This window comes from Xiphias gladius, chromosome 10 (genome assembly GCF_016859285.1).
Source record: "Xiphias gladius isolate SHS-SW01 ecotype Sanya breed wild chromosome 10, ASM1685928v1, whole genome shotgun sequence".
NCBI lineage: Eukaryota > Metazoa > Chordata > Actinopteri > Istiophoriformes > Xiphiidae > Xiphias > Xiphias gladius.
In genome coordinates this window covers 11017976-11045462 of record NC_053409.1, presented here as the reverse complement: position 1 = coordinate 11045462, position 27487 = coordinate 11017976, and the positions used below count along the sequence as shown (strand labels likewise).

The window sequence follows — 27487 nt, the reverse complement described above, 5'->3', positions numbered from 1 at the left end:
AGGGCAGTTGCCAATAGGACGGCCATTGTCCCGTTGTTGTTATACATTAAACATATTCAAGCTGTCCTTTCGCTATTGCCAAGCTCACTGTCGTTGTGGTTGTTTTTCTAGGAGCAGCAATTCCTCACGTAGTGAGGCTGTGCTGATACACTGAGCGGATTACCTTTGCCAGACTTGTTCATAAACAACAACCACATGCTGCAACATATAATAAAAAACATGATGATAACCACAGGCCTGATGGGAATTACGATGTGACTCAGTCCTGACGGTATGTATCCATGTTGTCATTCCTCTCTCTGTTCAATTATCCATCTCTTTCTGACTCTTTATCCACCCTGTCCTCATTTGCTAGTTTCTAAAGATATTAACATGTTGTAATGGTAAGTTCACGGTAAATCACTAGTACTGTTTTGCAGTGGTGGAGAGTAACTAAGTACACTTACTCAAGTACTGTAAAATACAGACGTAAGGTACTTGTACTTTGCTTCAGTATTTCCATTTTTATGCTACTTCATACTTTGACTCTACTTCATTTCGAAGAAAGATATTACACTTTTGACTCCGCTACATTTATTTGATAGCTTTAGTTACTTTTCAGATTAAGACCTCACATTAAAAAGCACACGATAAGCTTATAAAACCAAATACAAAACTGTCAAAGAGACCTTTCCACTCAAAAAGGGCCCAAAGAGGTTAAAAAATCCACTATTTGACAAAAGAAAAAACAAAAAACTGTATATGATATATATATATTTCTGTATCATAACTTAGTTTTTCTAGGGATGTAGTCAACCAAAGATAATTTTGGTCGACTGAAATCGTACCTACTCTTCAACCAAACGATTGGTCGCGAGGGAAAAAAATCTGCATGTTATCCCTCGATTAACTAAATGGGCCACAGTGCACTGAGTGCTCTCTACCTGGTAGCCTTATTGGCCTAAATGAATTATAAATAAAAAGATAGTATATTTGCAGCACAACATATTGAAATATGCCAATTCAGATATGTTCACACTCATTCCTCAAGTGTTAAACACTGAGTTGACAGAGCATCCTAACGCAGTCTACCGTCTTTTAGATGATGTGCCATGTTGGATGTTGACTTGTGATATGCAAACTGCTGTTTGCAAAGTTTGCAGTCGACTTTTTGGTCATACATTTTAACAAAATGAAGCCACACCGACGATTTCTTTGACATGGTGTAAATTAGTTTGGAGTCGACTCTGAGTAAATGTTCAGCAAACATTCAGTAAACATTAAACAAGTTAGACCTATCAGTCTCCGTCAAGTTGGGCGAGTTCAAAGTTGTGAAAACGAGACTACAGCCCTAGTTTCTTCTACTTTGCTCTTCTACTGCTCTCCCATTAATCATCTCATGACCCCTTCGGAGACCCTTTGGACACATCGACCCCTAGGTTGGGAACCACTGAACAAAACGAGCTAATTGTATATAAAGTAGTTAAAACTAGAGCTGCAATGATTAGTCGATTAATCAATTAGTCAATTGACAGCAAAATACTCTAATACTCTTGATAATCGATTTATTAAGTCAGTTTAACAGCAAATTCAGTATTTTTTGTATTTTTGCATTAACAATCTCGTAATATCATGGTTTTACTGTTAAATTAAAGTTTATCTGTATCATTATTAGTTTTCCTCAATTTCATCTATTTCACCGTAGGATACTGAGACAAATATTTGACTTTAAGCGGGAAAATATGGCAATAAACACTTTTATGATCTGGTAATGAGAGGAAATAAAACTTAATGAATAAGCTGAAAAGTGATGGTCATGCTGGAGTCTAAAAAGGAATAGTTCATATTTTTTTAGAAAGCCTGTCCAATTTCCCAAGAACTGAGACTTTTCAGCCCACCCAAAAATTCCACCCCACCAGAGTTTTGAAATTTAAATCACTGGGAAAAAGCAGGAGATAGGCGGAATACTTAATGTCTGAACAAAAAAGTTCACACCATGATTTAATTAATCATTCTGTAGTGTTTCATAGCTGCTGACTGGCTAATAAATAAACAGCTGTTCCCTTGAACTTTTTGGATGAACTGAGATGATTCTCGGGTCAAGATAATTCACATTTAACAAAAAGGATAATTGTTCTGTCTCTAAGGCATCAGAGTCAGCTACGGAGTGATAAATTGTCCTACTAAGTGCACATCACTGTTGTCAAACTCACTGGGATACAACGCAGGCAAATATCAACAACAAACTAGGCTAAATAGCTGATATAGTCCAGTCCTGTTCATCTCTCCCCTGTTCCTCTGTGTTTATTAGGCATCATGATGTTTCCTGTTACTAACAGAGCAATTAATCCCTTTTGTAGTGGCCCTAAGGGATATGCTTCTTCAACACAAAATCAAGGTCTGAATAAAGGTGATGAGAGAAAAGACAGTGTGTGAGAACATATCGTTCCAAATTTCATATGATGGTATTCTAAAACACTGGAAGAAAGTCTTCCTAAGAAAATCCTTCGAGTATGCACAACCACTTAAACCACATCCTGGTGTTTCTCAACCAAATGTTAACCTGGTGACAGCGCTTGAAATGTTTCACTGCGATGTACGTAGAGCTATGATGTGTTGTGTAATTCCTAAAGCTGGCAGTATCATCTATCAGTGAGCGCGGCATGGAAAAGTAAGAGGCGAGGTGAGGTAAGGTGAAAAGAGGAGACAAAGAGAGGAGGAGGAAAGGAGAATTTTACCTTGCTAAGGCTGCTGGGTAATATCGCTGCAGCTCGGAGACACTTTGTGTAAGCTGCTGGGTGTAATCTGGAAAACGGCAGAGGAAAGGAGGTCAGTGATGTGTCTTCTTGCAGAGGAGGGGACTGTGAAGCCCCTCGGAGGGGAACCAGACTGCACGGGCAGATGCAGACACACACAAGTTTCAATTCAAAAGTCTCGAGAAGAAATACATGGCTCAACAATACAGCGATTCATCACAATTAAGCAGATGTAAACCTTTACAGAGCACAACCGTAACACCCAATCTATCAGCAAGCTGCCCGTTGTCTCTGCTCTCTCACAGTTTAAATCCCTCAGCTGAATATTGGAATATCCCTCTGACGTACACCTACAGTAAATCATCATATGCACACACCGCCTGATGTATAATTCACTCCTATTCTGTCCAACACTCAGTGATTTATAGCAATGGCTTTAGCAGTGGTTATCCGCTACAGGTCTTCACCCACACATATTCACAGTAAATCTGCCAGACATATTTATCGTAGGAAGCCTGATGTTGTGTGCGGGATGTCTGAGGCGTTGGCAATTAGACATTACTAGACATAAAGTTGATTTTTTTAAGAACAATTGTTTCTATTCCTAATACCATATGTTAAATAGCTTGCCCTACATGGAAAACAATTAAATAATTGACTGTTTTTCCACTTTTTTTAGTACAAAAAATTGATTTCTAAAGTTTAAACTTTCATTTCCTATGGGGTACGTTAGAAAAAAGGACTTTTATGTTTTTTTCTCTCCTGAACCTGTTGCAGGGTCAGTTCCAGTCGATGCTACAATAAAAATACCCAGTAATAACTATTTTCAAAGTTATTTATATTTTTTATGACTATACAGTAGAGATAAATACATAAATTTATATGTTCAGGTTTTATATCTTATGTTGGAGATGATTCTTTTATGATACTACTAGATCATTTGACGGAAGCGTTTCTGGCAACAGGCCATCCCACTTTAGCTGAGAAGGTGAAGGCAAGGCCCCATCAAAAGATCAAACTGCTTCCTGCAGACCCACAAGGGACGTGCTCCACTGTCACCACAGGTCAACAAAGAGGTGACCCTGGACTCCCATAACCAGCAGCAGATGAGCCGGCGCAGGAAGACACTGCAGGAGCACAGGAAGTGGCTCGGGTAGCAACATGTTTGGAGAGAGTGTTCTTTTTGGCAAGAGGGGGGGTTTTCTGGTTTGTTTTGGGGGCCTCAGCAACAACCCTGCTGCTTTCCTGTTTTCTTTCCTGAAGTATGTCTCACGTTAACGGGGACAGATAAAACATGGGAAAAGAGACATTTCTCAGGAACTCTCTTTCATTTGTCGAAACCACAAACAATTCAGATCGAAGCTTATTCATCCGGAAGACTACTGAATGCCAAAACATTAGTTCGCCAATCAACAAGTGGCCGTTTTTCAACATCAATGTAATGTGACGGTTCCTGCAGACTGAAATGTACGGTATGTGAAAGTTTTTGACTAGGGTGAAAGATGTGTTGGACAAATCACAGAGACGTGCCAAGCAAACCGTGGATGACAATGACCTTGGAAACCAGTAGGTGGCAATCTTCTCAGCCGTCCTCAGCAAGCACCTGTGTCCCTCTGATTGAAGGGGCTACAGATTACAGGCTCTGAATGATCTCAGGAGGCGGAAATGACACTGTCATGGCAGAACAATCTGGCAGTCAATGAACAGTATCCATGCAATCTCACACTGCAGAGCTGTGTTAAGTGTAGCAACAACATATTATGAAATCTCGAAAAAACAAAAAACAAACAAATAAAAAACAACTAACCATTTCATTTCATGCTAAACCACTTTAGCGAGGATTATGTGTTCAGAACTGATTGTGGTACATTGCATTTCTGAATGAGCTCAGATTCATGGCTGCCTACCGTCACAATATGAAGCTGCGATCAGGCTTTAAATTACCCTTCCCACTGAGCATGACATGCAAAGTCTAACTGAATGGCCATCGGGCTCTTCTGGCATCAGTGGGACGTTATTTTCATATTGCTGATTTTATCAGAGTCTCCATCATTGTTGTTTGCCTTTGGTCTATGTCTTTCATTTCCCTCTCAGTCGTAAGACTGATCCAAAATTATTATGACTGCACCGAGGGGGAAATTAATAAATCTCTGGGAAGGAAATTAGAGTTCCAGACGGTGTAGGTTCAACGTAGTACATGCATGCTCATATATATATCCTTTTTTTAGCAAATGTGTTGCGAAAACCCTTGTAAATTTGTGGACAGAGTGAGCAAAATTGTATTGCTTTGAAAATCTGAGTTTCTTTGCACAAAGAAAAAAAAAAGTGGCCTGGAATAAAAGCAAAATGCTTAACGTATTTAGCTACAGCAGTGCTTCATTTTGTAAACTCAAGCCTTATTAGTCTTGCATAACAAATTACATAACATCCATGCGGTTGAAAACACTACACAAAACATCTACACTTGCCCAGCCACAGAATGATGAGAATTTACAGAGGAATTGTGCACTGAGGATGTACAATTCTGAAAGAGGTAAAAAAAAAAAAAAAAAAGGTTGATTAATTTGATGATGACCTATGTCTGTGAGCCCTGCAACATATAACCATTTCCTCTGGTACATGCACACTGGCCAACATTTCTCATGTCAACAAACGACCGATCAGAGTTGAGCAAGGCTGTGCAGGGCAAGCAGCGCTGTTGACAGACTGAGACCGGGGGGGGATGCGATTGGTCCGTCACGGTTGGCGTTTCCGCATTCCGCAAAGGGCTGTCGGCGGAGGCGCAAGTCGGAGAGGGGGACTGTCGCGTCTGTGAGGGAACCTCCTCAGTCATTCCCAGGGGGGAGAACGGTACGACGACAAGGGAGACGGGATGCCGTACATGCTCGTCAGCACGCAGATCCGACTGGTGTGTATCCTGCATCTGTAGACGCCTCGTGTCACACTTTTAGGAGGAGGGCAAGCGCTCGAGCTGTTGACTCGGGGATTTTTTTTATTGGCCCGCGCAACGTTGCTCATACTACTGATCAGTCAAGGTAAACACTTGCAGATTACAGTTATGCAGTGGCCTGTAATACCCCGCATGGTGGAAACAACAAACAACCAAGGCTACAAGCGGAGCAACCAGCGTGCGTATGATTGTGGGCTTTTTTTTTTGCCATTGTGCCCTAAATTAAAAACACATGTTGCCCATCTGTCGTCCCTTTGTTGTGCATGTTCACTTTGTTGTCTGCACGACTGGAGCAACCTAATTCTATAGCCTCTGCGTATTGGATCATCTATTTTTAGTCTGCCCAGATATTTGAGATTATGATCCGCACCTGCCAGAGGGCTGCAGTTACAGTCAGTGATGTGCAGCCGGAGCTGCACAAGTAACAGGCAGCAGATATTTTTTTTTAACAAAGCAATAATTTCCTAATGCCTACATGTCTAATGCGTTTAATTACTGTCTTTCAGGAGAATGGTCCAACAAATGTGGGGGATGAATACTCTGATCCAGCTGTCATGAATTACTTGGGAGCAAGGAAAACAACGATGCTGGGAAACAATTTGTGAGTACTGAAAGTGGGGACAGTCAGCTATTGTAGTTGGTTGGACATAAAGTAAAGGTGGTAGATAAGTAGTCAAATAAGGGCAACACGTTGAGAAAGAACGGAGAGGTTTATACGCATGTTTTGGCTCAGGGCTTCATCCACAAAAGCACCAAGACTTAAATATCGCTTATAACAATAAAGAATTTCTATCATGATTTAATCAATTTTGGGAAAGCGTCCCCTTCACCATCCCCCCAACCAGAAAATCGTCACTGTAATAGCACTTTTCCAAAGTGGACCTCCATACACAGAGAATCAAACCCCAGGTGTACCGTAAATGTGCTTACACAGAGCTCTATTTCCATATTTAGGCACTTAACACTGGTTTTTCATTCATTTTGGCAGTTAGAGTGTACATATTGATGACAGAGCTGAGATCAGGTCACATGGAGAGGAAAAAAAAACTCAAATGTGGCTGGGGAAGGCTGCTGCTTTGCAGGTTTTGCATAAACCATTCAAGATGATAGAATACAGATCAAGGAAGTGTTGTCATTGGTAATCTGATTCAAACGCTGCTGGGAAATGAACCCTAGTGTGGGAGGAAGTGAACAAGCACCAGAACAATTAACAGCATTCTACTTTCCAGGCAAAGTTTACTGAAAGACAGTGAAATCCCACATCTGTGGAAAGTTGAAATACTTTGTGTTTATGCTCATTTAGTTCCGAATACCATGTGGACGACCCACCACGCCTGGTGTTGGACAAGCTGGAGAAGATCGGCTTCCGCGTGCTGACGATGACGGGGGTGGGACAGACGCTGGTGTGGTGCCTCCACAAGGAGACGGAGTGATCAATCATAGAGCAAGTGGTGACCGAATCCAAATACCTCTACAGGCATTTGAAATGCTGACGGCTACATATTCAGCCCTTTGTTAAGTAAAAATAAAGTTCTAAAATTGAGATTATCCCAGACGTTGACTAGACCTTGAATAGGTTATGATTACATTATGTAATGATATGGATTGCTTGTGTACTTCTTAATAAATGAAAACAATTTGCAATCCTTCTAAGATTTACTACAGACAAAATTGAACACATGTACAATGCATTCAGAAAGTATTCAGACCCCCTCAATTTTAGTTATGTTGTAGCCTGATGCTAAAATCTATTAAATTCATATTTCCCTATTCCATCAACACTCAACATCTCATAATGCCAAAGCGAAAAACTGAATTTTAGAAATTTTTGCAAATTTATTAAAAAATGAAAAACTGAAATATCACATTGACACAAGTATTCAGACCCTTCGCTATGACACTTGAAATTTAGCTCAGGTGCCTCCCATTTCTCTTGGTCATCTTTGAAATGTTTCTACACCTTGATTTGAGTCCAACTGTGGTAAATTCAGGTGACTGGATATGATTTGGAAAGGCACACACCTGTGTATATAAGGTCTCACAGCTGACAATGCATATCAGAGCAAAAACCAAGCCATGAGGTTGAAGGAACTGCCTGCAGAGCTCAGAGACAGGATTATGTTGAGGGACAGATCTGGGGAAGCCTGCAAAAAAATATTCTCCTGCATTGAACGTTCCCAAGAGCATAGTGGCCTCCATAATTCTTCAATGGAAGAAGTTTCGAACAACCAGGACTCTTCCTAGTGCCGTCTGGCCAAACTGAGCAATTGGGAGAGAAGGGCCTTGGTAAGAGAGGTGACTAGGAACCCGATGGTCACTCAAGCTGCAGAGATCTTGTGTGGAAATGGGAGAAACTTGTGGAAGGGCAACCATCAGTGCAACACTTAAATTCTAAGTGTAATGTCTGGAGGAAACCAGGCACCGCTCATCACCTGCTCAGTACCATCCCAATGGTGAACCATGGTGATGGCAGAATCATGCTGTGGGTTTTTTTTTCAGGGACAGGGACAGGGAGACTGGTCGGAGTTGAGGGAAAGCTGAACAGAGCAAAGTAGAGAGATATCCTTAATGAAAATCATGAAAATGACCCTAAGCACACAGCCAAGACAATGCATGAGTAGAAATATCCTTGACTGGCCCAGCCAGAGCCCTGATTTGAATCCAATGAATCTGTGAGAGACCTGAAAATGGCCCCATCCAACCTGATAGAGTTTGACAGGATCTGCAGTGAAGAATGGCAGAAAATCTCCAAATCCAGGTGTGCAAAGCTTGTCATGTCATACTCAAGAAGACTCAAGGCAGTAATTGTTGCCAACGGTGCTTCAACTAATTGCTGAGGAAAGGATCTGAATACTTATGTCAATGTGATATTTTAGTTTTTCTTTTTAATACATTTGAAAACTTTTCTAAAATTCTATTTTTGCTTTGTCATTATGGGGTATTGAGTTCAGATTGATGAGGAAAAAATTAATTTAAATGATTTCAGCATAAGGCTGCAACAAAATGTGAAAAAAGGGGTCTTAATACTTTCTGAACACACTGTATATAGCCGTCTGATAATCCAAAAAACAGACACTTAACAAATTTCGCATGTAAAAAATATTAAACATGCTCTTTTTGTGAGCCCTTGCAGCTCTGTGGCACCTTACAGGGACGCTGTATGCCCCAAGATGAGGCATGAGGCACTAGCACTGCAGGCACACGAAGTGCAGGAGTCTGCCTGTGAGAGCCAAAAAATGCTGGGTGGTTTCATTACAGCCGCAGGTCTGCAAGCACATGTCTGGGGCCAGTCCAAATCACTAACCAGCAAACCAGAAACTTTGCCAAGAAGCTCACAGCCAACTCTTACCAGATCTGCTGCCTCACACCAGACTTAGCCCCCCACGTCTGCATTAAGGGAGGTGTGACCATGGAGATTCCAGATACCGTTAGCATACACTGACATGGCAGCTTTGTTACGGACAACCTACAGAAAAATGAGGAGTAAGAGGATACTATTAAGATTCCAAGGCTCTGCTCTAGTTGTTGAGAGGACAGAGTCTCCAGCAGACTCATCCTGGTTTGCATGCAGCGCAAGCCACTGTGGGCTCAGGGCAGAGTTGGTGGTGAATGTGTTTCCTGTAATTGTATTTCCTCTGTTGTCATTTGGACGGAGTTTGTGTGTTTCTGGGCTTTTTTTCACATTGCCAAGATATGAAAAAGGCTACGCATAAACGAATCCATGTGATGAGGGGATTTTGCAAGAGGAGAGGAGCAGATGTCTCCCACCACACCACTCCACTCCACAGCTGGACATTGTGTAACAGCGTCACAGCGGGGCAGAGCAGGAGTGGCAGGGAGATGGATTACTGTGTTGGATGTTGCAAAGCTGCTATGTGGCTCCTAAATAACACAATTACAAGAGAAAGCTCCGCCACACAAGCCCTAAAATACAGACACACCATTACGCCATAGTAGCCCAAGGGACAGGAAAATAAGGCTATTTGGATGAATAGATGTTCCACAGGCAGAGGACCTCGTTACAAAACTCAGGGTGATCACAACAGTCTGGCACTGTAAGGTCTGACTTAATGTGGGTCACAGAGCGATAGCTTGTCAATTCAGAGAGCATAAATAAGCATTAAAGAGTATCTTCTAGGTATCAGTTACATAAGCCTATTGTGAAACAGCTCAGAAAAGTAATAGCTTAACTTGGAAAAAAATTTGTTAAAGTCAGTATCATAGATCAGAACACAGATAGTTTTGTAGCAGGTGGCATGTTTCTCAATTAAAGCTTCTCCTCGGCCAGTGACATGATCCGTCAGCGCCAAGGGTGGAGTGAAGTGTATGAAATGGAAACACTGAAATGGGTAGGTTGCCCCAAAACAAGCACACCCATTGCTGCAATATGATGCATTAAGGAAAAGTTTATGTTCTTGTATTGCTTAGTGTAGTTTAATCACAACGTATAACTCATTCAGAAATTCTTTCAGGACTCCTTAAATCAAAGCTTTTCAGTTGGTGATTAAAGTAATAGTTCTTTGCTTTTGCATTTAAAAAAAAAGCAATTTGCTTTCTTGCTGAGAGTTAGATGAGAAGATCGATACTACTTTCATGTCTGTCCATTAAATTTAAGCTGCAGCCAGATGCCAGATGTATGGGGAAGCTATGTGCCAGAGTATTTCTTGGCTGGGAGCAACGACTTCCTGGATCACTTTCCTAGTTGCCTGGTATAGTGATGGTGACAACAAGACTCCAGAAAGTCATCTCCTCCCTGCCAAGAAATACTTTGGCACCCCGCCCGCAGTCAAACCGCAGCTTGTCATTTTTATAGTTTTTGATCAGATTCAACAAACTAAATAAACCTTGCTAATTAATGAGCTTTAAAGATGATGGTAGGCCGTTTTTTTTGTTTTAGTTTTTTTTTTTTACCTTTTTGTTTCCAGTCTTTAAGCTAAGCTAAAATAAGCTAAGCTAACCATCTCCTGGCTCCAGCTTCGTATTGAACGAACATACATGAGACCACAGGTTATGGTCTTAGTCTGGTCATCAATTATGACCAATTCAACCAAAGGATGACTTTATCCTTTTTGGATTGTTTGATTTGGAAGAGTTTTAGAGGCCTGATGAGGCAGTATCCAGTATTCCACAAGAAAAAAAACAACTACAGGCAAGTTTAAAAAGTAAACATTTTGTGTAACACAAATATTTCCTCCTTTATTGTCGCCCTCATAGACTTATGATCTGTCAGATTTATCCTTGGAGGGTCTTGACCCCCAGATTGGGAACCCTTGATATACATTATTTTGTGCATGAGTTGCATACAGCAGCTGAGAGATCATATACAAATATTCAAGTCACATCTAACATACAACCCAAGGCCAGAGCTGAATGAACAGCATTGTGCAGCCTTGAAACTGTGCAGTCCAAAAGCCTCTTTGGTCTGGAGTAGAGGTTTAGATATATTGTATACAAAGCCCAGTGAACAATCATTTAAACGACCAGATCTATAATGGAGGGCCTTCAGAGTATGTTCACTTTTCATCGCATGGGACCACAAGAATTCCCATAATAGCCAACCTAGTGTTCCAATCGAGGCCTGATTACTGGGTTAACATGGGGGAGAAATGATTTCTGTGGTTTGGGTTGCTAAAACACTCAACTAATTTTCCAGAGTTAGTAAATAAAGATACAGACAACAGAAAAGAATGAATTTTACATTATGCTCGGTTGGCTACAGTAATGAGGTAATGAGTTGTCACAGCTAACCAGACAATGGTTGACAGATGCAAATTACATCATTACACCACTTTGATTATGTGTGGTGTTGCACAGCCAATCTCCTCTGGCTCTTTTACAACACAGTGAACAAAGGCTACAAACTCACCACAAACCTTAAATCTCTAAAGGTTTTTCAATAACTTACCATAAAATTTATTACTCCTCAGCAATACGGCACTAGATGTAAAAATAACCATGTTATACACTACGATGATGTATCTGCCATAGTACAGTATTTTTGAGATTCCTAAGGATTTGTAATACAGTGAGTTTTGTAATAAAATACATTGTAATTCATTACATTTTCTTACCACAAATTATAACCCAAACTGTCAAAAAACTAATAAGATGGTGATGAAATATTATCTAATAAATTTAGATGAAATATCTGTTTCTGCTTCAGTTTTTACTGTATAAATTAGATAGTCAAGTAAACAGACTAAACAATGCTTAATAAACTAACTATGTTAAATTTTGTAGGCATGTGAATTGTTTATTTACAAGACAACCCTGTCACAAAATATTAAGAAGCACAGGTTCATTCCTGCAGAGTGCTGGGACTCCACCCTCTGGGACCACATGGCTTATCATTGAATCCTGCAGGACCTGATTTCTTCTCCACTCTGTATCTCCCTCAGTCATCCTACGTTCTCAGTAAAGGGAAAGACCACAGATTTGAAAATTAATGTTTCTTTTTAAGTTACTAAAAATGTTTATTTTGCCACAGTCTATTACATACAAAAAATAAGACACAGTAAGAAGCTTTATGAAACTAAAGCCTTTAACAGGTAGTCATTTAATAGTGGTAGACTGGTACCAAGCTGGGTCCTGCTGTGCTATGACCTGGCAGCCTCCTCCTCGTCCTCTTTTTGCATTTGTTCTATGAGTCTCTGTCGCTCAGCAGCCTGCCTCATCCTCATCATCACCACGCTCTCGTAGTCGCGCTCATTAGTCAGGGAGCCCTGTAGAAGAGAAAGACTTGACTTTAATGTCAAACAACTCAGTTACACTCAATTACATGGAAACTGTTAAAACAATAACTGCGTATGATTTGAAAGCACATAGGTATAAACTTTAGCCCCAGTCTGTGTAATTTCTGTCTTTATTACAGACAAAATTGGGCTACAGCATAAATATTGGAACCCAAGATTTCTGAAAATTTCTAAAGATTAAAAACATCTTCTTAAGACAAGTAAGATAATCTTCATCCTACTTGCATTACTTGTTTTAATGCTCCTTAGAATAAGGCTGAAACAATTAATCGATTAATAGATAAACTGAGCTGCAGAAAACACTTTGCAATTTTTTTGATAATTGGTTAATTGTTCCGGTAATTTTTCAAGCAAAAATACTGAATACCTTTGGGTTGTGGACTGCTGGTTGTTGGTTGTTCAGACAAAATAACCAATTTAGAAATCAGCTGGTGTTTAAGGGGTAATGTGATGGGCATTTTTAATTATTTTCTGACATTTTATGGACCAAATGATCACTCAATTGAGAAACTATTCAACAGATTAACCGATAGTGAAAATAATCATTAGTGGCAGCTCTACCACAAAATGAGACAGATTTTTAAAAGAATCAATGCAGCAGAGGCAGAGATTTCCCTTGTATCGGTCAAGTTCAAGTTCTATAATGCAACCACTAGCACCTTTTCATTAGTCACTCTGTGCCTGCTAAATACCCATGTCTTTCAAACACCACACCTTCAGTTTGTAACGTAGGCAGGCTTTCCACTATAAATTTGTAGTCTCCAAGCCCACGATGAGATAAACCTGATGAGATCATCAGGGGTTATTTTTTTCAGTCTTGACAAGGCTCCTCCAGAGCCACACAAAAGGGCTTATGTAAAGGTTACCCATGTTCACAGACTGGGAAAACTCACAAGAAAACTGCTCTAGATGTATAAAATCAGTGGAGTGGCCCTTAATCAGTATTCATGGAACATGTCTACTGAGCCATTACACAGGCAGTGAGTCATAGAAATGTTAAACATGTCTGTATTTTATATCATGACAACAGTGACACAGAGCGAATGACACCACTGTCACCCTCCACTGTTTGTTTTCACGACCGGGCCTGTGGGTGCAGAGCAGAGGAGAGGTGGACTTGGATGGATGCTCTCGTCTCAGTTACCATCAGCATGATGGCAGGATGAATATGCATGAGACAGCAGCCTGCAGAGCAACTGTGACAGGGTAATTCCCCTGTCTGAGGTCATTAAACCCCAAAATGAGGGCTGGGATTAGGCCTGGCAGTCGCCTGGATTCTTATTGTGTGTCTGCATGATTTCTTTGAGGGGCTTGGGCGAAGATAGCGGGAGATTCTCATTCTGCGAGGGGAATCGGAGAGGGGAGTCACTGGCTAATGGCTAATCAAGCAAGGGGGAACATAGGCCAGACGTCTTACACACGCACATGCACACAGGCCACGATCCATGTCCAGGCACAAGAGGAAGGACTCTAAAGAAATGAGGAGACACGTTTTGAAACATGCAAGCAGAATGCTTATGTATTCATACTTACACACATTTGAAACACAAACTCACAGAGACCATTGTGCCATTTTGAAGGGGGAGGGAGGCCATGTGTCCACAGAGTAAAACACTGTATTATACGATTAAATCCAGGAAGTCTGCTGGGCCAAGGAAGTCTCTCTTTAACAAGACAGTGAGCTGCAGGAGAGAGCGAGTGAGTGTGTGCATGGAGAACGGAGAGAGAGAGTGAGAGTGATTTGAAGAGGAGAGGTAGGTTTTTGTCAATGCACTCGCTGAGCATCTGGAAAATATCATGGGAACTCCAGCATCTATGTGCTAAGAGAAAGAGGGTACGTGTGGAGGAAGAACAGAAGAGAGGGTCGATGAAGGGAAGTTACTCCCCACTCCCTCCCTCCACCCCGCCCCTGGATTGAGGAAAGCTGCTATTATCATTCCAGTAATGTGAGCTCAAGCCCTTGTCTGACACGTAACTATGAAATATCACGCGAACGACATTAGGTAAATAAATGCTTTTTGCATCTTCAAATTAAACAAAACACAAGTAAGTATTGGACCAAGCTGGAGAAAATGCTCCCTCTTCTTCAGCAAATGTATCTCCGCTCTGCCCTGCCCTCTACTGGTCACTACAGTTAAGTGCATCTAAACGCTCATAATTGGTCTGACCTATTCTCTACCTGTTGTAACAAGATAATGATTTAGGGGAATTCTGACCATTAACAGGTGCTTTATGGGCAATGTGATGCATTTCTTCCAATGCATCACTCTGTTAATAAACACTTGGTGTGTATGTGTGTTTGTGTTTGTGTGTGTGTGTGTGTGTGTGTGTCTGTGTATGTATGTGTGTGTGTTTGTTGCAGTAACACTGGGGCCTAGAGTGAGTGGGAAACCACAGAACACAAACAATGGGCCCCCGAACAAAGCCAAGAGAGGAGGGTATGAGGCCACCGCAGAGATAGGATGGTAGTAAAACACACATACGCACGCATACACACAAACAAGTTAGCTATGTGACATCAGCACATGGCTCTGCCTCTAAACAGCATATTCCAGGCCAGCAATGACATCATGAATACCACTAGTGCTGTGAGTCAGGCAACATAAAACATAAAACACACACAAACACACACACACTCGTGCGCACAAAAACACACAGAAACACACACAACCACACTACTTCCCACACACAGCAGGAGGCATCTCGCTGCGCAGGTGGCCACTGTGTTCCCCCAGCATAACTTGTCAGATCAGATGCACATTACATCATTTCTTTGTGTGAGATTTGTGTGAATAAGTAAGCATGTGAGCATGAGTGAAAGAGTAAGTGTATGAGCGTGGACAAGGGAGACTTTAAGATGAGACCTACACTATCCCTCCTAAATGCCAAAAAAAATACTGAACAGCTTCAATGCTCTGTGGTACAAATTTTATAGATCTCTGGAGCTTTATCGAAGGGATGAACACCTTTCTTCTTAGACTTGCATTTTGATGATGATGATGATGATCATCATTTTCATACTCATTAAACCATTCAGTGACCATTCCTGCTACATATGGAAGCATCCGCATTCGTTACATTTGTAGATCTATTGCTGCACCGTAACTGGAAAGAACCACTTCATTGCCACCCAGAAAAAAAATAAAGCAAAACTCTCATCTGCCATTTCTCTGCAGCTCATTCATAGCTCTCTATTAAACGGGATCATACGAAGGTCATGATTACTTTGACCACCCCAAAAGTCTGGCCTATTACACTGTTTTCGTTAGTGAAGAACAAACATTATATGGAGATTAAGGCCCAGATCTACTTCCTGTATTTAACCCTTTACATGCACATGTAATGTGAACATCTGGTTTCTGAATGGAACTCCAGGACAAGACCTCCTTTTATTTGACAACAAAAGCCATGTGTGTAAACAGAAAAACTCTGCAGATGTAGTCTTAGTGAATACATCTACAGGTCCATGATTCTGACAACCAAAATTATACAGGTCAATTAAATTAAAATGGGAAAGTTGGTTGCTGTATGTAAAAATACAGCTATTGTAAAAATCTAAATCACAGATCCAGCTGCAATAAAAAAGAAACACTGTACATTTCTCTATTTTCAGAAATATAAGTCATAGATCAATAATTTTATACAGCAGTGACAAAAATCTTTGGTTGAAAAGGCAAACTGATTTCTAAACCATGTCAAAAAATTAAAACTTGAATGAACACTTTGTACAGATAATAGTAGTTGTGTGAGGACTGCAGTTTCAGCCAGTAACATTCAAAGGTAAAGTGAAGGGGAAAAAGGAAAGCAGTGGATGTAAGGTGCCATGTAAGTAGATGTGTGTATATGTATGGAAGTGTATGCATGTGGTTGTATGTGGTCACGGTACTGGACAGAATAGAAGCCTGTTGGATGGAGACGGGGAGCGCCTTTGGAAACTCTTAAAGTAAAGGAAATAAACAGTGAAAAGAGAAATGGCATAAAAGACCTGAACTCCTAGTGCCCTGGCATTTCTCTTTATGATGGATGAGCTCAGGGATCCTAGAATAGGCAGACATGGGGGTTTGGCCTCTTTAATATCCAACAATACATCGTTGTAAAAGCAAAATTATGTCTTTCACATCCTAGCCTTCCAGGAAAAGCCCTCTGATTGCAAAAGATTTCCCATTTAAAAAAAGAGGCCACGGGATTGGTAAGAATGCAGTCTGAAACTTGGAGATGTCAAAAAGAGCTCAGGCATTATGAGGGGAGGAAAAAAAAAAAAAAAAAACAGAAAATGAAATCAAAGTTCCAAACACAAAAATTTGAAATGTGTGTTTGCTCCTTGTATATACGTATGTGTTGCCATATTAACAGGGCTCCTTATCTACAGTATTTAATGTGCAGAACATTTAGTTAGTATATAACTAGCTTATTGTTTACTTCAACTATTCAGTCTTCAAAGTAATATAAATAATAATATAATATAAATATAAATATCACAATCAATATGATTTAATAATTACTAATGATTTAGTGCCAGGAGACACAGCAATACATACAATGACTGCCCACATTCTCTGGAAAAAAAAAAAAGTACATAATGAGTTATACATAGGTACATTACACCTTTTAAAGTCAATCCTGAAAAAAAAAAAAAAATTCCATAGAGCGCTGAAAACACAAAACATATTTTATATGTCTGTGGGTGCAACGAAAAGATCAAAAAAGTACAAGATTTCTTTGTATAATAACACAAAATTACCATTATATAACATATATTTTCTGGAGGTGAATTTTTGCCTTATTGGACATCTGACTGTTGAGAATGACAGGACAGGGGGACCAGATTATAAACACAAGACACTGCAGCTCCATAGTATTTTACACCCATAGCCCACCACAATCCCTCTAAAAACTCGTAATATATCTCTGATAGTTATACGGATGCTGCGATTTCTTACTTAAAGTGTAATATAGAGCAAAGTCCTTAGCTCATTTGTAAATGGATAACAATGACGGATTGTGCTTGAAGGCAAAAAAGCACGCAAGTCCTGTTGTATCTCTCCATTAACTATCCAATTCTCCTCCCTACTGTGTTGGACCTGTATTGACCTTACTGTGTTGATCAGAGGCTACTGTAACCTCTGTCATGCGTTGATGAGTCTGCCCTTGGTATTCAATAATATCACACCTGGACTGATTGGTGTCAGATCTCTGTCATGTGGCAGTCATGCAACTGAGTGTCTCACTTCCTCTTAACAGCCAGACTTCCAAGTTTCAAAAAGCTCATCATTGAGTCATAACTTTAAAGACAAACAGTGATGACAACGGCGAGAATGACGACAAATGCTAACTTTAATGTTCTCACCAGAACGGATGAATGGACGTTACAAAGAGTAGCTACTAGAAACTGTGTTAGAGACAGATACAGACAAAGTAGTGGGCTGCCGAATTTCTATTGTCTAGTCTCATGCTTTTCAAACTCTAGGTAATTCAAAGCTGAATTTGCCAAGCACAGTATGTCCTATGTTTGTCGTCACCGAGCAATGTTTTTCATTTAAAAGACTGAGACAGTGCTTGCTGTAAATCTAGTCTAAATGCTGGCTGTCTAAGGGCCTCGATAGAGCGGAAGTTGGAGAACACACAACAAAGGGCCAGAAGAATATTGACCAAAGCCTCAGTTTGGGCTTCTAGCGCCAGTCAAAGCAATATCTGGAAACACTTTTTATCCTGCAACAACAAAAACATGCATTATCCCAGATTTCAGGTCCAGCATAGCTGCATCAAACCACACTGCCCGCTATGGTCGGGTCTTAGAAAAGAGGCTTATACAGAAATCCAGCTAGGGCTAAACGCAAATGCTCAGAGGCTACATAGCATGACAATACAACTAACAGAGTAAGCCCAAGCTTGGTCAGATGGCAGGTCTTGTGAGGTCATTCTCAAATACCACAGATAACATCACCTCTTCACCCTGATTGTCTTCTAGCATGTAAGCACTTTTGTGGCTGTAGGTGGAAGGAGGAGGGGTTTCTCAGAAGAGAGATGTTCAAAAATGTTCTGTTTCAGTCTTGAGTAAATGTTATGATAATTTCATTTGCGTGAGTAATTGTGTCTGGTCTTGCAGACTGTTCTGGCACTAGAGTGCAGAGCTGGAGAACAAGAGAGGATCAGGCGGCACGCCTAATGTTTATTGGATCAATTCGAAAGGACCGGAGGAGTAATGAAAGATATGATTTGCCCATTTCCTTCACATCCTGCATATTTACGTTTTGTGAACAAGGGGAAGCACTGAGAGTCTGGACAAAGGGATCAACAGCGATGTCCTCCCTTCTCCTGGAACACAGTGTTGTGTGCTTTAAGACTTGGCCAGAATGTCAAAGCATGACAGCGTATTGATGATTTTAATATATTCTCTTTAAGGTTATAGGAGATTAAATAGTTCAAAAAACGAAATGCTTTAATCCTGCCATTTTTAACGCCAACAAATTCCATAGAGCTGAAAAAGTTTGCTTTTGTGACACAATGTCTATTACTGTATTACTATAGCATTCCAAAGGCAAAGACAACACGCTGGATGCGTGAGAATGTGAAACGCAACATGTTGTCTCTCTTGTGAAACCCAGCCTGCCTGTCCATACATGTCTGTGTGCGATCGTGTGCTTTGATTACATAGAGAAGCTATGGGCCTCCAGTCAGGCAGAAGATCCTTTAGAGTGGGGTGGACTCAGAGGCTTTAGACAAGCCATCAGCAGGACGGAAATCAGGAAATCAGCAGCGCAGAGGGACAATGACATGGAGATTAGAGATCAGTTAACCCCCTCCCCTGGGTGACTGTCCTGTTTGACTATGACTTCCTTTTTTTTTTCCCCCACATCGGCACACATCTACACACACTCTCATGCACAAACACAACTTGTTGTACACTCATCAACCTAACCAAACTTAACCACTCTCATTCCTCTCATTTCTGAACTATATTGATACACCATTGAGGCTCTTGAAAAATTAGTTGTGCGCTGTAGTTTCTCCCACATTTTGGTATCTATCAGTATCACAGGAATTAAATCAGCAGCTCTTGCATTCCTCGCAGGTAATGGGTGCAGCCAACCAACCAGCAGGAATTACTTTATCATTTATGACTAAAAGGCCAACTCACACCGCAATCAGGATGATATCATCTGACGGCTGGCCACCATTCTGAAGTGAGATAAAAGCTTGAGAAAAAAACTGAAGAAAAGCCTCCACCTGGATGCCCTAACATTCTTGTACTCTGACCTCACCTGCCTTATCTCTTAGGCAAAGACGACTTTCACCAGCAACACACCTGGAGGATTCTGCAATGTAAGCGGGAGTTTATACTGGGAAGGATTAGCAAAAAAAGAAAAAGAAAAAACGATAAATCGTACACGGATTGAAAACGCACACCTAAGCAGCAGTATGGACAAAGGTAAGAAACAGTCTCTTTGCAGTTACAATGAAGTGTATTAAATGCTACAATTTAATGTGAAAGTTGACTTGGTTGTGTCACTGAGGAAAAGGTCATTTAAACCACTCTGTGTCTCTGTCTCAAGGCTGTACAACTGGGGCTTCTCTGTAACGGCTGAACAAGTCCCATCATGTCAAGGAAGCGTTTTTCAGGGTGTGCAGGTAGACACAGCCTAGTTTCCTGACAGAGACGTGTGCGCATTTGTGGGATTCAAATATCCTGTATTTGCTCGGCAAGAAAGGTAAGAATTAACTTATCAGTCTTCATCTATTCTATTGCTATTCATCCTACTAGACAAGCAATTGCATGATAACAAAAATGTTGATATCAATTGCTTTTAACTCAGGGCTGAAGTTTTGATCAGACAGATTTCTCAGTTGTCTCAAAGATGGATCATTTATGACAGCATTGAGGAACGTCCTTTAAAAAGTGTTTCTTGGCCAATCTATTTTAATGGGCTTTTTTAAATTTTTACATGGCCATGAAGTGTTTCCTGAACATGATAATCATGGCTGAAATCCTCAGACTCCTCCTTGGCCAAACTTACATGTTTGGAAAGGAATGCTGTTGTGTCCACGCTTTCCAATCTCCCGCTGCTACTAAAGTGCCGATAAAACCTTTACAAGCCAACAAAACCTGTTTGCTATAGTGACTTACAAATTTACAGAGTGCGTGTTTCAAGTCACGCACACAGACTTAATGTGGCAAAGCTGTTCGGGAGACCATAAAATCACAGACACCGAGCAGATTATCTAATCAACATAACGGCGCTGATGAAGTGAGTTTTGTTTTACTCAATGAAATGATTAAAGTTCACAGAACGCAAAAAAGGTTCTCTTTTTGAAAAAGTTTGACATTCATTTCAAGTGTTATTGGATTGTTTCATTGTAAACAAGTTGTTCCCTTTCAAGTTTTGTTGGTGGAAGTGAGATTTTAATAATATAAAATTCCCAAACAACATTACGAAATGGATAGTTTATTTTTTAAATATAATGGCTACAGCGTGATGGAATAGGAATTTTTCATCTTATTAACTTCAACATCCAGAGTCACTTCATAACTTTTACACCACAGCAAAATAAACAGACTTCATCCTAGCTATTTGTACTTCTCAGAAAATGATAAACATTTTTTCATAAGTGAAGTTATCATTGTGATTTTCTGACAGAAGTAACAGTAAAACCTCAGGTTCTCACAAAACTAGATTTGAAGAGATTTGATGCACTTACATGCAAGACAACAATTACCATTTGGGAATCTGCATTTTTGATGCTTTTGTGACTGGACGTCTTAAGCAGGCTATTAGTCTTCCACTGGATGATATGCAGCCGACCACACCTGCATTTATGGGAGAAAACTGATTTGAAAAGTAAATATTTAGAAATGAGAGTTTAAAAGCATTGTTGAACGTCCCTCTGCTGCCAAATAATGATGAATTTCGTTTAAGCAAAATCAAGGCGAGCAGGTGTAATCTCTAAACAATGGCTCCCGATTAACATCAGGCGGACTGATACGGTCCAGTATTTACATCTGGTGCAAAATTACATGACAAGCAACGACCTGCTATTCCAGCCCGATGAGAAGGAAACCTGGATTGATTTATAATCTAGTGTTACATAAATTTCCCTCACAGATAATTTGATATCAGATTACCATTTGTTAAATTATAATTTCTCTTTTGTGTATTGTTGCAGGTGGCAAAATGTTTTTAAGCTTCACCACTTCCTAAGGATTAATTGTTAAACAAAGGAAAAAATACAAAAGGATTCAAAGACTTTTCAGGATACATAAATAAGACAACTAAAAACATTTAAGTCTATCTCAACCAGATCTCCCAAGATGCCACTTAGAACATCGTTGCACAGAAAGCCATCCTCTGGTCGTTGGCCCAGCAGGAACTCAAAGCGCCGGGAGGTGCTGTCAGTCAACATGATTAGCTTACCACTGGCTGATTTCCGCCACATCTCACATATTGGCAATGATGCCCATACAGACAGCTTTGGAGACCTGTCCTTCTTAAAGATGGGCCACAGCCTGCTTTTGCAAAGCTCCCAGAGCGAGCAGAACCTCTTTATGGCCTGCTCTCCGCCACCAAAGCCCCCTCGTCTGAACCTGGCTGACGGTTCAGAGAGCCCTGAATGGTCTGTCGGCCATCAGCACACCTCCCAGAAGAGAATGAAATGCAGCTCTCTGCCGCTGCTGGACAGTGAAGCAGGAGAAGGAGATATAGAAAAGGAGGAGGGATACCAAAGAGGAAATAATGTTGCTTACAATCAGACTCACAGCCTTGGTCGGGGAAGTGTGAGTTCAGACAAGGATGGAGACTCTGCAGAAAACTGTGACAAAACTGCTGGACAGCAAAAGGATGAGGACAGTGGCTTTTCATTTAGCCTCGACCTGGGCCCTTCAATCCTGGATGATGTTCTGCAGGTGATGGACAAACTCCACAATTAGACAACATAGTAACCAAGCATTACAGGAAAGCTTTACTAAGTCAATGGAATATGGAGAAGAGATCCAACTCAACTCGTATTGGGGGACGCTCTTCTGATTTTATGGACAAACCAATATCCTGAAGCAATGTTAGCATTCAAATAAACCTGTAAACATCAGTTTCTATGATCCCAGCATACTTAACAGTGTCAAATAAACTGTGGAGAGAACTGACAGCACCTATTTTTTAATGGAGGTAAACTAGTACACTGGAAACACTGATAGACATTATAAATAATCCCCCCTTTCTTTCAGCATTTCAGTAAAACATGTTAATTTGTGAATAAGCTCATCCCAGCAAACTTTTGAGATGAACACCTTATTCTCAAGAGAACCAGATATTATTTCCATAGGACACTGTGGTCCACAGCATTTGTTAAAAGCACAATCCAGTTTGAAAGGTTAAACTAAAAAAAGACAACTATACAAAGTTAATGTTCTCCTTAGATTCACCCCTAGCCGAGGTAGATACAATGTTTAAGTTAATAATTGAACCCTGTCTGATGTCAAACTCCAAGCTGGACATTTTCACCTTCTTTTACTTCCCTCCTTTGCTAGTGTAATCCCCCAAAACACACAGCACTGCGCTGAAAACGGCTGTTAAGACTTAAGGAGTATTGTATTTAAGAAAAGAAAAGCTGCGGCTGGAATCCAAGGTCCTCGAGCTGTGATGTCTTGGCTCTTGGCGTGCTTGCCAATCTATTGTGTTCAGAGGGCAATTTCTCCTCCGCACGCATCCCAGAGGCCCCAGTCAAAGGTAGAACAAGGTACCCCCCATCTCTCTCAATGCAGTGAAAACAAACACTTAGCTCTGCTTCCAATAAAATCCAGCCAGTGGTGGCAGGTTGGGCTGCAGACCAAGTCAGGCCACAGGTCCAAGACCTCAGAGGAAGAAAAAAAAAAAAAAAAGCTGGAGCAAGCTGTTTTCTTAGCTGCAAATCAGAGTCCAATGCTCTGGTGAGTGGTGCACGAGAAGGAAAGTGGTAAAGGGTAATTTGATACTTCCACATATGCAGGGGGTGTCAAGGGAGGAGGACAAGAGACATCCATTACTCTAGCATAAGTCCTGATGAGGGTTTAAACACTACCTTCTGACCAAACAGACCCCCGAGACGTGAAGAACACATGCTTGCATCTCAGATACACTGGCAAACAAGTAAAGAGAAACACACATGTATACATGTGTATGGTCAAACTGAGATTTGTGCAGACAATCTAGGTCCATTTTACTCAGGTCTGGAGAGAAGAGAGTCAGAATCGTAGTGAGAGGTTGCCAGGAAAGGCTGTGGGGCGAACCCTGAACCAGTGAAATTCCTAAGTGCCCCACGGGTCATGCTGCAAAATATACGAACTGCAAGTGTCCTGCTTCTAGCAATAGATTTAGAATTTGTGTATGTATGTTCTAACAGGAACAGCAATGTTTGTGTGTACATCTGCACTGTATATCTGTTTTGGCATTTCCTATTTTAAACTGAATATCATTGCCCCTTATTCTTGTATATGTTATGACAATAACACTTTGTGAAAAAATTTTTGCAGTGAAAAATGCAGCGTTTTTTATTTTGGGAAATAAAGAAAAATATCTTTCAAATTCCAAGATTGGTGGTTTTGTGGATAGAAGTACTTGTGTCAACATTGTAAGAGCTTGTATGAGATTGTTTACACACCCTGATGGACTGACATTTATTTGGCTTTTTAAACATCAGAAGCCACTGTGGAGGCAATAAGGCTTGTCTGTCACTTATATCTAACAGTTTCTAGAGAAATTATAGCCTTAGATATCCAACACTACAAACAGCACAATATTATTTCAAGGTGACGAGACATACAAGCCTAAATTACACAGGCCTGTCAAGCAGGATTTCATGTAGAATGATGGTAGTACAGTAAACTGGACTTTGAAACAACCGCTGGGTTGTTAGGCATTCAGTGCTCTGAGGCACACCTACATCATAAAGAAGTGACATTCAATAGCTAACCAGGGAGTGTCAGCAATTTGACAGACTTTTCTGTACGGGCTTTTACAATAAGCGGGAGAAAGGGCTATGACTCTGTTATCTACACAAGAGCCCTCAGTGTGAAGAATCACATAAACTTAAGCTCAACAAAAGTTCATCCACATGACTGATGTGAGAGGAAAGAGCCAGTAAGTGAGGAAAAATTAGCTCAGCTGCGCTGCATAAACTGGCCGAGCTGTGAAGCATCGCAATCACATCTTGTACTACTTCACTCCATCCAAAAATCTGATATTGCTGTCGTACAGAATACCAAGAAACCCTGTCATCTCACTAAAGAGTAGCTCTTATGAGTCATTTATTTTGTCAGGTTCTCAGTAAAAAGCTGAGATGTGTCCTTTGACTGTAACTGCATCTCCCAGTACAACCTGATGGGACGGAAATATGTTGCATGGTTTAACATGGGTATACACGCAAAAGGGGATTTTGTGAAAACTGATATTGTTTATGCTGTCTGTATCACGTCGGAACATAATACCAAGGTATAGACTGTTAGGGCAAAGCCAGTCCACAACAGCTCTCCCCACTCATGAGACTCATGATGAAGTGGGTGTATTTGGGTGTAACACAATCATTTAAAAACTTTGGCCACTCTATCACACCTGGAAGTTCTATCTCTATCTAATGGGAAAATGCAAAAACATGTATACATATTTCAAGATATCCTAAACCAGTGTATCTTTTCATCAAACTGTGCGGTCTTTTATTCCTTCAAGACCCGTTATACTTATGTAGACAATATATCAACAACAACTCTAGTCTCATATTTTCACTGCCTGTCTCTCAATACTCATTCAAAATACTCATAATAATCTGACACACAATATTAAATTAGGTACAAAACAACAATAATAATTCCAATAAAATCCTCCTTTTGGGTATGATCACAGTAAAATACAGAAGCCTGGTCTCCCCTCTAGAAGTCCATTATTTCCATTCAGAGAGTGGGTCAGGCTAAGGATGAATATGGCAAAAGCATAGCCCAATACAGTACATCTCTTCCAAACTCAGGAGCTATTTTAAGTGAGAGTGCACTTTTCAAGAACTAGCAAAGTGGCGGACTGGAAAAACAATCCCAGAATAGCTGATCTGCTGCATCTGGTTTGTTTCGTGACAAGCTTGCGATGACTCTCCGGCTCTAGATTGAAGAAGCAGGCATAGAAAGCTCAAAATTTAAATCCTTTACAATAGATTCATTTTAAATAATATGGTATGCTAATCTACGTAATAAACCATGATTAAGACACAGTGATTAATAATGGCATCATATCTCCAGAGACACATACATTATGTCTGGCTGGGAGAAAGCAGATGGTTAGATAGTGATTCCATGTCCAAGACAATCTGGAAAGTGAGATATGAATTACTAGTCAGACTCTGAGGAATCCATATAGTCGGCCACACGTGAAATCCAATTTTGATGCAGCAACTATTTACAACTCTCAGAAAACACTGTACTTACTTGTACAGTATATGAACCCTACACTGTGTGTTACCACACATGCCACACTTACTAAAAAACAAGCACTGTGACTCATTCAACTGTGTACATTACAATGCTGAAAAAAATGTTTGGACTTATGAGAATGACTTCTCATGAACACTTTTATAAACCTGCCCATTTCCCGATCTCTCATTTACTATGTCAAAGGGTAAAGACACAACAAAGAACAATCTGGAGACGAAACTAGATCCTTTCCCAAAAGAGGGGGCTAAATTAAGTCAGGAGCATGGGGAGCAATTGCACACAGTGTGGAAGATGTGCCCTTCCCTATTTTGAAATTTTTAATATCCATGGTGAGAGAAACTGGGTTAATGCAGTTGGGCCTGTTTTATCTGCTTTCTGGACAAGCAGAACAAAAACAGAGCCAGCATTTCAACAGGTCTCCTCAGTGTCTCTCTGTTAGAGCAGTCAAAATCACATCACAGTATAATTAGTAATGTTCAAGGTCTCTGGACCCTGAGGGGGTCTTCAAGGGGAATTTGTGGCCCTCATTCCATTCGGCCCCTCACATTGGCCCCAGATTCGTTTATTAAGCTCACAAGAGCTGAGGCTGAAGTCATTTGTGTGTGTCACTGAGCTCCCTGTAGTGAGACCCTGACTCCCTGAGCACTATGTTTGGATTGACAAGGTTAAAGAAGCAAGTCCTCACCCAAGCTGTTCCTATGTGATTGCAGCTGGCTGGTGTGGGGGAGTGATGGAGGGGTAGACAACAGAAGAGGGATCTGATTTTCACATTTCAGATATGAGTCCGAGGACATGGATCTCAAAGGCTCTGGTTTTTCATTACCTCTATCTCGCTTACTCAAATGCAAATATCTACACTGATTCACCCATTATGCCATGTGGGGCCTCTTTAGCGAGAAGTATTCTTGCTCAGGGCTGTTGCGAAAATTACCCAGCTGTAGTAATGTTGTCATTCTCAGGTGCAGGACAAAACAGATGAAGCAATCAGCTTTGGATATCTGTGAGGCAAACCGGGTTACCGTGCTTAAAAAATGTAAAGAGATTAGTATGACAAGTCCCAGTGACGCTCTCAGACTGTGTCTCACATGCTAGCCTTGACAAGGGGATCTGAGACATCGCACTGGGCTGTGGGGTGAAACCCAGTTCAGCAGCAGCTCTGGAGACACAGTCAAGTAGAGGGAGAGAGTTTACTGATCTCCAATCCCCTACATGTAAAGATCAGTACATAGGAGAGGTAAAATGGACACAGCAGAAACAAAACATTCCTTCATACTAATCTAATAACAAGAAAGAAAAACTTTGTATATTCTCAGTGGATATAGCAGAAATGAGATTACCCTGTCAGGAATGGAGTTAATATGCCTTTGGTGTCTGCACATGTGCTGGCAGCGAAAGACAAAATATTAAGCATGCAAAATCAATTAAAAAATTCGAGACTGCAATATGGACTACTGTGATTTCCACATCACAAGAGGCAAAACATCAGAGCAAAAATTTTTAAGAGTTTTTCCTCAATAAAGCATTCTAGTTTTGTGTAGCAAACATCTGGCCTGCAGAAAGTAAATCCTTCAAATTCAAAATGAGCAATCACATTCCCCCAAAAAAC

General features: G+C 40.6%; 3 protein-coding genes across 4 annotated transcripts in view; 2 read left to right on the top strand and 1 right to left on the bottom strand.

Annotated features, from left to right (window-relative positions):
* The first annotated feature begins 5444 nt into the window (after positions 1 to 5444).
* gchfr (GTP cyclohydrolase I feedback regulator) lies at positions 5445 to 7329 on the top strand. The gene is given in 5 exon segments (XM_040137194.1): positions 5445 to 5529; positions 5531 to 5600; positions 5603 to 5643; positions 6192 to 6286; positions 6989 to 7329. Coding segments are annotated over 5 exon segments (408 nt in total). The 5' UTR covers positions 5445 to 5457; the 3' UTR covers positions 7119 to 7329.
* Positions 7330 to 10025: 2696 nt separating this feature from the next.
* Positions 10026 to 27487, bottom strand: part of dnajc17 (DnaJ (Hsp40) homolog, subfamily C, member 17) — a 37276-nt gene continuing 19814 nt past the window's right edge. Inside the window, exons 11-12 of one of the 2 annotated variants that reach the window (XM_040137190.1) lie at positions 12263 to 12407; positions 10026 to 12095 (exon numbers count right to left, since the gene is read on the bottom strand). In XM_040137190.1, coding sequence (XP_039993124.1) covers positions 12282 to 12407 — 126 coding nt within the window. In that variant the 3' untranslated portion in view covers positions 10026 to 12095; positions 12263 to 12281. The remainder of the gene's footprint in view (positions 12096 to 12262; positions 12408 to 27487) is intronic. The other variant, XM_040137189.1, reaches the window with a different exon arrangement.
* Positions 19724 to 22422, top strand: LOC120795340 (cdc42 effector protein 3). Its single transcript, XM_040137192.1, has 3 exons — positions 19724 to 19866; positions 19991 to 20146; positions 21600 to 22422. The coding sequence occupies exon 3, from the start codon at positions 21745 to 21747 to the stop codon at positions 22357 to 22359; it is 615 nt and encodes a 204-aa protein (XP_039993126.1). The 5' UTR covers positions 19724 to 19866; positions 19991 to 20146; positions 21600 to 21744; the 3' UTR covers positions 22360 to 22422.